This window comes from Syngnathus scovelli, chromosome 22, assembly GCF_024217435.2.
Source record: "Syngnathus scovelli strain Florida chromosome 22, RoL_Ssco_1.2, whole genome shotgun sequence".
NCBI lineage: Eukaryota > Metazoa > Chordata > Actinopteri > Syngnathiformes > Syngnathidae > Syngnathus > Syngnathus scovelli.
In genome coordinates, this window is record NC_090868.1 from 5125285 (window position 1) to 5139792 (window position 14508).

Here is a 14508-nt window from a genome sequence, read left to right on the forward strand (position 1 = left end):
AGCACCTCATATTATATACAGTAAAAGCTACAAAACAAACCGACAAATAATTCATTTTCAAATCAGACGAGTAAAAACTGGTAAAATATTAAAAAAATATATATCTTATTAAAAGTGAAAACAATTTGCAATTCTAGTCATGACACATGAATTTGATGCACAATTTGTTTTCGCGGGCCACATAAAATGATGTGGCGGTCCGTATCTGGCCTTTAGTTTGACACCTGTGGTCTAGGAAGACCTTATAAATTATATTCCTGCATAAATCGAACTCTTACCACAAAGTAGTAGTATTTGGACGACTTGGCTGTGAATTCCGGCCGACACTCCCCTACGCCAACGCACACCTTGACATTCCCCGTGTACTGACTCTTCTCGGCACGGCCCATCTCGCACACGATCCTGTGGATGAGACGTTACGGAAACCTGCCGCTTCTAAAGTCAGAACTAAAGTCTCTCTACTTACTGCTCTGCAGGGATGTAACCGTCCCGGATGGGCGTGCATTCCACCTCTGCCACCTTCACGTTGCCCTGGATCTCGCGAAACTCCAAGCCGAGGTTGTCGCCGCGAATGGTCACGAGGGTGCCGCCTTCCCTGGGACCTCGTAGAGGAGTAATCTGAAGATAGAAAGCAAAGATTGACAGATCCAGTCATGGGGGTCCAAAACTATCAAAATGGTAATCGCCATATAATTTGACTGAACGTCTAGATCTGCACAGATGGATGGACCTTAGTGACTTCGGGCTTATGTACCTCCCACACATGCATCCTAATGAGCGCCAGCTTTATGGGAGAGGTATCATCCTCGCCACATTACTAGTCCCAGACTAACAAGACCCCCCAGTTTGCGGCCGGTGGACCACTGTATATTAACAAACAAAAAACCGAGGCGTAGGTTCAAAAAAGCGAGTCAACGATGCGTCAATTAAACTTGGGACGAGATAATTGAGGGCTACGTTGCTACAAAAGCTGAATTACTTTTTTTCTCACTGCCTTGTTTTTCTTTCCTCTCTGTCATTACAGCTCCACTCTTGAACGTCTCCTCAGTAGCTTCCATTTCCACCCCCTCATTCTATCATTAATGTGCCGACATAATCTGAGTCATGCTGCACTAAATGCTTCATCGCTTTCTTCACGGAGGTCGTGGGTCAACCTATCAATCTGGGATTACATTCCGGTATACCCGCCAGGGGTTGCTTCCGGTTCCTGAACCGGGTTTAACTTTGAAGTGTTGAAGGATTCCGGCGGGAGTCCCACCTGCGTAATACGTGGGTGGGTACACTTGCTGTTGATGCCGTTGTGTTCCAGCCACTGATTCTCCGGATGCGGGCAATGTTGTTTGAGCGTGCATCGGTTCTCCCCTTTGCACCACACGCAACCAAACAGAGGGTCCGCCTTCAAGCACAGGCCACAGCTTCCACGCTGGGCGTCGCATTTGTAGAGATGAACTGCACGCAATAAGAACATGGCGATAATTGAAGAGAAAAGAAATCCAAACAAATTTTCAGCTTCACACTCTGAAACTGTGACAAATTAGAGCAAATAGGCAGAGAACAACAAACAGGAGAGTTTCTTCACTCATTATGCCATTATCTGTGGTGCCTCACGCCTCCGCACATTTAACATACTATCACCATGGCAACAGGCCAGACGTTTTCTTCCTAATTACGATTAGACGGAGGTGTGATCTGTCCATCTCGTGACGCCCTGGGAGATGATGATTCCTCTTTTCTGCTGTTGCTGCCTGGTAGCCATCACTCATTTTTGCTTTTTCAGAGCACATGTTTAAAATACATTAGTGTCCTTTAATCATATCACGCTACTTGTCCCTGAATAAAAACTTTGCCTTTGGACTAGATGAGGCATCTTATGGCTTATTATTTTATTTTTAAAAGCTGCTCCAAGTAATTGTAAACACTTGTTGGTAGGAATTGCTGTGTAGAATTGGTTCTTCATTTTGATTGGCCGCAGTAATTATCCAAAAGACGAAGTTAAACACTCCACAAGGAAACATCAGGCGTGACTTGCTACACCTCAGCACACCGCCCGCCTGTTGCCATGGTGACTAACTCCAAGGGCAGGAATGGCCCTGTGGCATGTGTGTTGCGATTATGCTATCATTACATACGTGCGCGTTAGCAAAACGAACAAATTACAAGCTGCTCACCTTTGTTATGGGCGGGGTTGTCAATGCTAAAGTCGCCGTTCCAGATGACGGTCAGTTCCACGGGAAGGCTGCTCATCTCCATCCCGTCATAGAAGTACTGTCGCCACGGCAACCGAAGGGGGGGAGGCGGGAAAAACAGGGAGTCGTGAGGGAAAAAGTGGCCGTTATTATCTCCTGAGTATAGAAACTGAACATGTTCTGTATGCAACAGGTGGCTGAAGCAATAAACACACACATACACCTTTCAAAGACTATTTTGATGTCAGAATCATCGTTTTTTTTTTCCTTTGGCAAGATTACAGTTTCCCTCTTTCAGCGCTCAGTCAAAGTACAATATTTGGATTGTGTGATGATTATGCACACTAATCCCATAGACACACAAGTAGTCAGAGTGATGAGGACAGGCATAAGGAGGAGATGCGTTTGTATAAACACAAGAGCGGCATAAAGCCTTTTTTTCCATGCTAATCTGCTGCCAACACTCATAGTCGGATGCTCACCGAAGTGTTCTGACACTGCACTGAGGAGCTGTTGAAACGCAAGGCGGGGACGCGGTGTTCGTTGCCCTGGATGGTCAGCAGGCACTCGTAGCCCCGTTGGCCTGACTGAGGCTGGGGTAGGTTCTTGGCTCGCAAAGTGATGGGCTTCACCACATTCACCGGTACCAGGATACGCTCAGCCGGCAGCAGCTGGGGGCACTCCTGGGAGAGACGGAGATAAAATTAGCCAAGGATGCTATCTGGCTGTGATTCAATATAGGACTGCCAAACATAGAAATAGAAACTAGCTCCTCTTATTGTGCAACAGTTCTTGGTTCCTACCATTTCTTAACTTGGTAGAAACCAAAAACTGTCCCTTACCAACAACAAGAGGGCTTTGAGGAAGACCATTACGGTAAAAATTCAAAATTCTGGTCAATGGGAATATAATACACAGCAAAATGAATGAATAAAATAAGCGACAGGAAGTCACTCATGTCAAGAAGAAGAAGTAGAAGAGAGCAGATAAGACGAGCTAGCGTGGCGGCGCACGTTTAACCGGGCGATAACGCTCGGGTGGAGTTTATTAAAAGCCACTTGATTGGGTTTGGCTGAGTGACTGACTGGATGGCTCCTCAGCGAGGGGGGGTGACACTATTCGCAAAGTCATTATAGATAAATGACACATACGCGCAGAGCGAGAGGTGATGTGTTTGCGTTCCCTACATTTGGAGAATGATTTTAAGTGGTAGGGTGATCACGCATACACTTAACACACTTGAACAATGGCAGCCGTTCATGCGATCTGCCTGACAGAAGCAAAGTGTGACTTAAATCTAGAAGACGCAGATGATAGCACCGTACGCTGATGACGAGGTGTCCGAAGGCGAGACTTTGTCACAAAGAAGACAAATTGCAGGCAGACAGACAGAGCACCTCCTTGAGATAAATAACACAAGGAAGAGGCGCTCGCATCATCCGCTGCCATGGTAATGAGGAGGCGCGCTTCAAAATGCACCTTTGGGTCACCATGAATATTCATCCTGCTTTTACTGAGTAAGCGACCCCTAAAACTACAGATATAACCCCTATTGATCTTTCAAGACTTGAATAGGATTTGGTATGATACAGTAGAAATATTGTAATAAATTTTGATTTTTGTAAAATAGTCATTCGTTCGTGTTTATTATTTATTATTGTTGATTTAAAAAAATAAAAGGGAAGGATTAATAGGATTGTATACAAAAAAGTAATGCATCACAAAATCTGGAATACTATATATACTATATATATATATATATATATATATATATATATATATATATATATATATATATATATATAGTACATATATATATGTCTGTATAGCATAATTGAAGTTGATTCATATGCTTTAAGAATAAAATAAATAAATAAAAAAGAAAGACAGTAGTATTTGTAGTGTTTTAAGGCTGAATCCACTAAATCCTTTAACTATGAAATTAATAATAACAATATAATTATATAATATATATATAATTTTAACAATTTTAATTAATTTAAATTTTTAACACTATTAATTTTAGATTTTTATTAGAAATATATATATATATATATATATATATATATATATATATATATATATATATATATATATATATATATATATATATATATATATATATATATATATATATATATATACTATACAACTAAAATTGATTAAAGTTCTCAATTAAAGCCCTAAACTATCTAATGTAAATGTATTTAAATCATGAAGTATATTACATACTAAATACGATATACAACCAAATCACAAATAGTGTGTGTGCCCCTAGTGGTGATGCCAGCCGTCACATTCTGAGATTAATGTCGACGTTACGTTGATGTAATGTCAGTCGTGTTTATCGCCAGACTCACACCCCCTCTTGGACTCTCGGGATGTGATAAATAATAGGGGCGGCACAGATACGCCCGCCACACACACACACACAATCGCACATTCCCATAAATAAAAACAGCATCAGGCTCCGCGCTGCTAAGAGATAGGGCGGAGAATGATGATAAAAAAGGAAAAGACAAACTCTGCTCTTGGAGAGGCAAAAGTTCCTAAAAAAAGTTATTTGGTAGTTTTTTTTTTTTATCACCTAAAGCAAAACATTGCAATTGAACTTGAAGATTTATTGACGAAAAAAAAATTTCCCCATTTTTTAAAATATTTTTTTTTCTTCTAATTTAAAAACAAGTCAAATAAAAAATTCCAAATTGAGGAATTAATTGAGTTAAGTTTTGAAGATTCCTTTTTTTTTTTTTTTTTTTTTTTTACTTCTACGGAAGCCTAATAGGCTACAAGCTAGCTGGGTTTAACATAAACTCATCGGTACAGTTAATTCCACATAAACACTGATTTATTATGGCCTTCATAATTTTCCAAGATGCTAAGCAACAGGTGTAAAATGTTCATATTCTTTTTAAAGCTATTGACAAACACATAATGAGTCCAGAAGATGTAAAGTCTCAAGTCCTCGCTACCCTAGCGAGTCGACCCTTAGCGCTGACCCTACGCGAAGACTCCATCGCGCCGTTCCTTTCTTGTCTGAAACCTGCTTAGATCCGCTAATTGGAGACTGGTGGGAGGTGTGAAGGGCGGCGACAGCACCGGATCAGGAAACGGCGTGGGAGCTGTGATGGCCTCTTTCTCGGCGTAGTTTCAAGTCTTGTAATTATAACCGGCGTGAGGTGTGAAGATGAGAGACATCTCCAGTTTTCGCACATTTCCTCGTAAAGATCTCGACTGAAGACGCTTTCTCCTGAGGTGCACTCATCACCTCGATATTTCTAATATCTCCTCGTTACACGCTCCTTGCTTTTCTCCTGGAATTCTACTGCTGACGAGATTTGCTCAATTCTCGTATTCAGGGTCTTTTTCAACTTTCTTTCCAATGGACTCACTCCCAACAAGCAGCTATTAAAATTGCAATTTAGCTAGTTTAATAAAACGATCCCGATCAATCTAGCAGTAGAAAATAAACTCCTCGGAATTGATCGGTGTGACTCCGACGCAATTAATGCTCATTTTGTGCTGTGGCTGTTGTTTCGCGGAAAACGCTAAACTCGAATAAAGTGATGTGGTTAATAAGAAAGTTGCATCCAAAGAGACCAGGTAAACATTGCTAATTGGGTAAACAGACACAGCTTATTCCCACTGTAACGGCGTGACCGGGAATATTTTAGTTGTCAGGCTAATCCCAACGGCTAAATCCTTGAGACGCGTGAAGGACAAAGTTTGGCAAGTGTCTGAGCTGCATACCCCGTGCCACCAGCGACATGAATAAAACAGCGCCAGCTCCATGCCCGGCGCGGGTTTTAACGCCGTACTGCCGTGCATACTAACAACAAGCTCAACCAGTGGGGAGAGAGGCGCGACGGCTATCATTAGCATAGCGTGGAGGGATTATTCCCAAAGCCGCTCGGAATCTCTTCATTGTATCGGAGGCGGAAAGATCAACGTCGACTTGTTGCTGTTTTGGGAACGGTGAATGCGCGTCCAGAAATCTCGAGGCAAGTGCACGACCTCGGATTGGAGAGGTTAATAAAAGCACATTAAAAGTCATTAAGGCTGCAAAACACCTGCTTTCCCCAAACACGGCTCATCAAAACGGACCATGTCATTAATGTGCAAATACGTAATCCCTCTCCGCTTTGTTTGTGGCTTTTCTTGGAAGTCGGCAACACAATGGGAAGAGGATTGGCACATTATTATCCTCAGTCAATATTGACCAGCATTGCTTGAGTTAATTGGAAAAGTAAACCGGGGGTCTGACTAAGCAGACGGTTCAAAAGGATAATGGAAGACGTCGGGAAGGAGGGACAATAATATCACACGTTGAATCGCTCCGGGGAAATATTGGCGGGATAACACAATAGCGAGCAGACGGCTCATCAAACCAGCCAATCTGGCCCGCCGCATCCTTGCGCTCGTCCAGACGGATGCCAGTGCCACTGATCTTCATCATAGTTCACCTTGGGCAAGGATTAACCAGACACCAACTCCCGGAAAAAGGTGTTTCAGTCTCCAAAGTTTGGCAAAACTCACCTCTGGTTTCTTGACTCGACCCTCCTGGAAGGAACACGTACGTGGATCGTGCGTGCAGTCGTGTCTGTATTTGCACCAGTGGCACTGGTACGGACTGCTAACGCATGACAAACACCTACCAGGAGAAAAAATAACCTTCAGCGTGCTCGATTTCAGCATAACAATACCAAAATACAATACTTACGACTTGTGTACGCTGCAGTTGTAGAAAACGAAACTAGTGTTGGCGAACGCCAAGCCGGTCTCCTTGGACTTGAGATACAGTTGCACAATCTGGTGGTCGCCTGGAGGAAACACAGCGTTGAATTTTATCACTCGTTCACACGGCTATGGAGGAGCCGCAAGTGTTCTGCTTGTTGCAACGGTATCTTAAGGGGGGGAGTTACGAAAGCATCCCTGCAACCTTGCAGGAGCCGATAAGGTAGGAACATGTATCCCTCGGGATGGAAAGCTGTCTTTGGGGGAGTCTCGGATGAGTTAAACTGGGAATGCGATGAAACGCTGTACCTCGTCTGTGTCCTTTTGTCTGGCTCTAATGAAGGGCTTCATGTTTAATTCATTATACACACACACACACTCACACACACATACACACATTGGCGCATGGGTCACCTCGCCACCGTCAAGGCGGCCCACTCGTTCTCCTAGCCTGGCTAACAAAGAGGGAATCATTCATCAATCAAGGTAAAGCACCCCTGACAGTGAATCCGTTCTAATTAGACCCCTAAAAGTTACCTTGAAGGCTGCGATGTCAACCAAAAACCGGATAATTAGTTCCAGGAGAAAAAGACAGAAATAGAAGTCCTTACCTTTGTCGACCACGACACGTGGCATCTCTTTCTCGGCCGGGGAGAAGCACTTGATGCGATTTCCCTCCACCAGACCGTTCATCTCCGCCAGGTCCTCGAAGGTGCAGTTCACTCCTGCGGAAAGCTCCGGCACATTGTGAGCTTCCAAGACCAACTTTGGGAGAAATAGAAGACAGACAAACGTTGTCAACATACGGAAACTTTAAACACAGATTATGAAGTCCATGGTTCCAACATTAAGAATGTTCCTGAAGATTAAATCGAACAGCTTTTGAAAATGCTGATTCGGCTCAGCTCAGCACCTGGCAGACTTTGTGCCGTTGAAGACCGTGGTAGTGGGAAAAAAAAAGCCGTCCTTGAATATGGAGGAAGCAGATGTACGGGGGGTCAAGACCGGAATATACATATTGATGGGACAAGCACGTCTACGGCGGTCCTCGGTCAAGGCTTTGATTTGCGTCGAGGCCCGTTCACACTTGGTCAGAGCTGCCTCAGCAACGGCGTAAGGGCCGAGCTCAGCTGTTTTTAGATTGTGCTTTAATGAAGTCCGACTGCGGGGGTCTAGGGCCTCCATCTCCCCTAAGTTCTCTTGCCTCTTTTCATACAACAAAAACAATTCCATTGTGTTATCAACCTAATAGGAAGTCAAAGAAAGGTGAAGGAAGTCGTCTTGTACCAGGCTGTGGCCTGCCATCATCCACTTGGGGGAAATGTACGGCGTCGCCTTTGGGTAAAACTCTACGCTGGGAAAAGGTTAAACACTCGGAATGAGTCCGATCTCACGCTCACACACACACAAACGCAGTCTATGAATACCATTAGAGTGGCGCAGAGGTGGGAAAGCAACAATGGTGCGCGTGACCCTCGGTGCAACACAGATGGGAAATGATCATTCAGGCCTGACCTCAGTAAATCAAATAGTATTGTACAGGGTGCACACTGGCTATTCATGCACAAACCATATTTAAGGCTCAAAGGGGAAATGGAAATGTTAGCATCACCTCTGTGTTTGAATTTTCAAATGTTTGCAATAAAAAAGGTCCCTTGGCTGGTAAGAGAGGGAATGAGCGCATACTTGTATAAGGGAAATCTGTAGTGGGGGGAAAAAAATCCTGCTCATTTCAGGCAGTTGAGAGACTTTTTTTTTTTTTTTTAACGACTATTTATATATTGCCTAGATATGTTTAGATCCTTCAGGCCTATAAAAACATGTAGAAATGTTTTTTTTTGGTAGGCTGGGACAGATTAATAGCATTTCCATTCATTTCAATGGGGAAAGATGCTTTAACTGAATAAACTAAACTCTGCCACTGTATTCAAATACTTGTGCAGAGCAGTAAACTATCCGGGAGACATTTGCTGCATTTAGCTGCCAAGCATCCCTTTACAATGCCAAGCAAATACTATGGGATGTTAACGAGTGTTTCATTGGACAGGACAGCTCATTTGCACAGCCGCCATTTGAATTGTGTGGCTGTTGGCAGGCCGTGTGATCCATGTAAAGAGTGGCCACTAATCAAAAACGAGCGTATCATAATCACCTTCTCCGAGTGTCACTATCACAGGAAAACCACGTGGACTCACCGTCACACTGAACTGGGACACGGAGATGTTGTTGGGGTGTACGCTGAGGCGTACACACTGCTTTATGTCGGACGCAAAGCGGCGAGGCTCCAACGACCGCTCGCATTTTTCCTTTCTGGTGCACCTGCGAAAAAAACAACAAGAAACCGAATGTTATTCAAGACACACCTGTTGGGAACATTCCTCGTATTTCCTCAATGGGGGGGATATTCATTACAGTGGTTGGTGAATGGAGCCCCAGTCAACTTAGGTGTGTGTTTAAAAAAACAACAATGACGGCTCTATATGAGAGGAGGTGAGGTCTTTGGGAAGGAAGCAAGTCTTAATGACTGGAATTCATGGGCAATGCCAAGTGCAGGTGGAACCAGTGGCTTATATTCCTTTTAATTCTAGACCGGGTGGTCTAATCCCATTCTGCGACACACAACCCTAATATATATCTATATATGGCACAGGTGTCAAACTCAAGGCCCGGGGTCCAGATACGGCCCACCACATCATTTTATGTGGCCCGCGAAGACAAATTGTGCATCAAATTCCTGTGTCATTACTAGAATTGCAAATTGTCTTCACTAATATCTTTTTTTTTAAATATTTGACCAGTTTTTACTTGTCTGAATTGAAAACGAGTTTGTTTTGTAGCTTTTACTGTATATAATATGAGGTGCTCATGCATTTATTTGGGTTGACAGTCATAATGGCCCTCCGAAAGAAGCTATGACGACAATGCGGCCCGCGAAAAAAGTGAGTTTGACACCCATGATCTATGGCCAAGGATGTCAAACAAATTTTTGTTGCGGGCCGTATTGTAATAATAGTTTTCCTCAGACGGCCATTGTGACTGTCAACGTCTACTATACAACAAACTGATGAATATAGTATATAAAGTTTTGAAATCAGAGTCTAGTAAAAACTGATGAATGGTCATAAAAAATTGCTAGCAATAGCTCTATTTTTAAAAAGTGAAGACAATTTGTAATTTTAGTAATGACACAAAGTCAAATTTGTCTTCACGGGCCATATAAAATGATGTAGCGGGCCGTATTTGGCCCCCGGGCCTTGGATTAGACACCGATGCACATACATAGACAAAAAGACAAGTGGCAACATTGCTGTTATCTGTGCACTCGCCATCTACTTATCTGATTTGTAAATACATCAACGGTACAAACCCGAGCAATTGTTCTTTTGCCGTCTCGTCTGCTGAGTAAACTGCCATTGTCAGCGAGATATTTGACTGACCACCGCCGCCTGACAGGCGAGTTGAAAGGATTAGATTGGCCCTGAAAGGAGACTAATAAGCACTCACTCTCACCCGGGACGGGGAGGGGGGGTCTTTGATAAGGTGACGCAATTAAGAGAGCGTAAGAGAGAGCGAGAGAAGGCCATGGATGGATCTGTCGCCGCCTTCCACCGCTCCTCCTGATGTGTGAGTTATATATTTCATCACGAAATCCTCCTTTGACGAGCTAATTGACTCTCATGTTGCAGATGAGGTCAACACCGGCCAGAGAGGTCTCCAATCAAGACGGACCTGTAATTATACACTCGCTTGTTTGAAAATATGATGCGCTACATGAGAGTAAATAAAAACGCTGCTTAAAAGGAATGTGTTATCCCCAAAAAAATAAAAAAAATCCACTGTGTAGTCCAGTGAGAAACTAATTAGCATATAACCTGTGCATTAGCCATATATGCTATGCTAATAGCCCCGGGCTGTGTGTGTTACTGTGTCACAACGCACTTCACACAAACACACACAGACGCACACACACACACACCGAGCACTGCTATCATTATGAGTGCTGATCCACACAGCACAAAAACGCATGGAGGGGCCCGTGGGAGAGTCATTACCTGGCCCATTGGCCATGACCCCACTGTGGACACACACACACACAGACACACACACAGACACACACACACACACATAGTGGAGCATGAAGCAATGCATCCTTCTATCAGTGAGATGAAAACACACCAACTTGCATCTTTGATGAAATGGTCATACGACCAGTCGTAATAGATGAAGTTTGTAAAACAAAACACACACACACACAAACACACACACCATATAGGATGTATATGGTGCACTTTCATGTGTTTTGAGTGCGCCAAACAACCACACACACACACATTGACCCAGTCCAGACATATTGATCCCCTTCTATGAAAACCAATATGGCAATTATACACACTGTATGCAAACACAGCGTGACCTCTGATATTGATTTCTTTTGCGTCGTGTCAAATACAATACACGTCATCTACACGTCAGCGATTACGCGTTTTCATCGTTGAATTGCTATCTCATGCCGGTGTGTGAAGGTGTGTGTGCTTCCAAGCAGACACTGAGTGATGGACCTGACTTGGAAGTGTTGTTTGATAGATTACATGTGTATGTGAAACAGTGACGGCCATCCTTGACTGGACACACATCAGACTGCGAGCATCCTTGGCTCAAATATTTGGAAAAGGCTATTAGTGATATTAAATCGGACAAAAAAACGATTGTTTGAACTGCTGTGTTTATTTTGCTCATAGTTGAAAAATTTCCCTTCAGGTACTTTTTTTGTTGACAAAGCACGCAAGTGTTTGATTCCAGCCTGACCCAACACAATTAGTCGGCGGTGGTTTTTAATGAGCATAAATCGGTAATGAGCACTGGTAGCGGAGGTAACGGATGAGCGTGAGCGGCGAAACACGTAGCAACGGCGGCAACGGCGGCAACGGCGCGGAGAATAAACATCCGACGGTTCTGCCAATTAGGTTTTGTTTTTTCTGGCCGAAAAGGTTACTCATCTGACAGCAGCCGAGGCGTTCCGGGAATACGTTTTCAATTTCACTCGCGGCATGACTTGGAAGTTTGATTCCGTTTGTTGTTTGCTTATTAATGTCCATATTTTGGTCAATATACTGCGTAGGTGAAATTTGACAGAACTAAAAATTAGTAAACATCAGATTTGCTCTTAAACGCGGGAAGTCCGATTTAAATGGTAGCAATGAGGACAAGTAGACAGAAGGAGATAAGGGGAACGCCTATAGACGAGCACTGTGGGAATATTGTCAGGACAAAGGGAGAGATTCGGATCGCAATTACTAAGCGCACATTATCACAGCATTAGCATCACTCGAGAGCGACGGCAGATGCGCCTCCACGTCTATGCGAAATAAGACGACAATGCAACTCAGGCAAAGGCGCCGTCCAATCTGTCTGCTTGTCACGCTTGACGGAGGACTTGACGGGATAGTTAGCCGCTGGCGTGACTGACAGCTGACAGACTGGAAGTAGAATGGGCGTTCACCAAGCATATGGGCAGAAGAGTTGGAGTGTGGACGGATGTCAAAGGGGTAGAAAATTACAGATTGAGCATTTCGAAGCATGAAAAATACTGTACGGGTAGTCCTCAATTTGGTAGAGACTTTTTGTAAGACGAATAGTTTGTAATTTCGAGACATACTAAATTTGGTTTAAATAAATAAATAAATGCAATTATTTTCATAATATTTTATTTTAGTTAAATAAATAAATAAATAAATAAATAAAATATATAGCTTGTACTGTTTATATATATATATATATATATATATATATATATATATATATTTTTTTTTTTATATACATACTGTCTAAAGATAAATTAAATTAAAAAATAATTACATTTTTATTCAATACGGTAATGGTACTCCCAGGAGGTCCACAAAATAACAAAACAATTCAATAACCAAAAGTCAATTATTTGGCCTCGCACCTGGAAAGTCCAAGCATACTTCAAGGCAGGGGGGGCAGTGCCCCTGCAGCACCCTCTCTCGCTCCGTCAATGCTTTACCCGTATCTACAAACGTTTGTAAGTCAAACGTTCGTATGATGAGGACTATCTGTATAATCCATTAATTTCTTGGATTAAAATAGTATTTGTTGAAGTTTTATGTTAAACTAAACATAAAACAAATAATGAGAATAGGACTTAATGCTAACAGATAACGGCAAAAGCTGAGCTAACCAATAGCATTTACGTGGCATTGTTGCTACACTTTAACCAACAGAGATGAACACAACCGCTGCAGCAACATATAGACAAACAATACAACAAAAGCCACAGGCATATATTCTTTATCCTCTGAACAAAATGGCGATTGACTAACACAATGACTAACACTGTTGTCCTTTTGACCACTTTGCATCAATAAAAAGGTGCCAAACGGGCGAGGTTTTCGTTTCAATTGGATGGCGGAGGGGGCGTGTGGTTCCAAAGTCAAAGCAAGGAGGGAGTGTTGAGGGCCGTTCTACATAAACACCGAGTGCTTGTCAAGGACAATGACTTCACGGATGCACACACAGCAGCACCCATTCCTGTTGATTTCCTCCCTATCGATTGCTTTTCTCCTCTTCCCCTTCGGCCCCTTGCAGCTCCGCTCGCCGATCTATAGAGTAAATAAAGCCTATGCTGAAGAAAAGGCTGTTTACACTCAAGATCGGTGAGGTGATTTCAAGGTTGATTGGGAAACAGCAGCACGACTATCTGGGATGACATTTTAAAGTAGCTTGGCCGCTACCCTTCCTGCTGTTCTTAGGTGGGGGGTGCCAATTTATGATTAAAAGCGGCTCAAGTTTGCATACAAGTTTGCACCTGTATCTATTCGCATGTCTTCATGCTGCAATGTCTTGCATGGTCACATATTTTCCGTGTGTGTGTGTGTGTGTGTGTGTGTGTGTGTGTGTGTGTGTGTGTGTGTGTGTGTGTGAAGTGGCGGCTGAGGAGATGAGCAGATTCTATCAGGCTAAGTGTGACAGGCCAATCTGTGGACACCCATTTGCTGTATGGCCAGGAGCATGTCCAGGGCGTTAATGGGCTTCTTGCACACACACGTGCGCACACACACAAAAAAAAAAAAAAAAAGTGGAGACTTACCGACAATTTGCCGGCAAATAACACTCCAAGCCAACAGATGGCAGTGTTGGCACCAGACGACGGTTCAGTCATTGAGTACCAAAACAACAATTCCAAGAAAATAATAACTTGCCTTCAATCCCCCCGACTTTTATTGTACTTAAATTTCACACTGCAATTTTTTTTAAAATATTAAGAAATTTACTAGAATAAAATGTTACAAAATATTAGAAAAATATATATATTTTTTACTGTTTTAGATCATTCCAAGTATCTGATAAAAATCTATATTTATAGAAAAAAAGTCTAATCTTGTTCTGTTTTACTTTTAATCTCACTCTATTCACATCTCACTCCCTCCTTGGCGTGCATCCATCCGTCTATTTGTCTACTCTTTGCACCCCGCCTCACTCCCCATCTTTCTTTGCACTTGCAGTTTTCGGTCAATATGCTTCTCTCGCCACCGCGCCGCACATCTCTGCCCTCGCCGTGTCCTCGCAG

The 14508-nt window shown here is 42.9% G+C and overlaps 1 protein-coding gene across 1 annotated transcript in view; it reads right to left on the bottom strand.

The window, feature by feature from the left end:
• plxna4 (plexin A4) overlaps positions 1 to 14508 on the bottom strand; it is a 105918-nt gene that overhangs the window by 17284 nt on the left and 74126 nt on the right. Inside the window, exons 6-14 of the mRNA XM_049761660.2 lie at positions 9116 to 9239; positions 7532 to 7685; positions 6907 to 7006; positions 6723 to 6837; positions 2669 to 2869; positions 2169 to 2265; positions 1259 to 1449; positions 467 to 618; positions 279 to 402 (exon numbers count right to left, since the gene is read on the bottom strand). Coding sequence (XP_049617617.1) covers positions 279 to 402; positions 467 to 618; positions 1259 to 1449; positions 2169 to 2265; positions 2669 to 2869; positions 6723 to 6837; positions 6907 to 7006; positions 7532 to 7685; positions 9116 to 9239 — 1258 coding nt within the window. The remainder of the gene's footprint in view (positions 1 to 278; positions 403 to 466; positions 619 to 1258; positions 1450 to 2168; positions 2266 to 2668; positions 2870 to 6722; positions 6838 to 6906; positions 7007 to 7531; positions 7686 to 9115; positions 9240 to 14508) is intronic.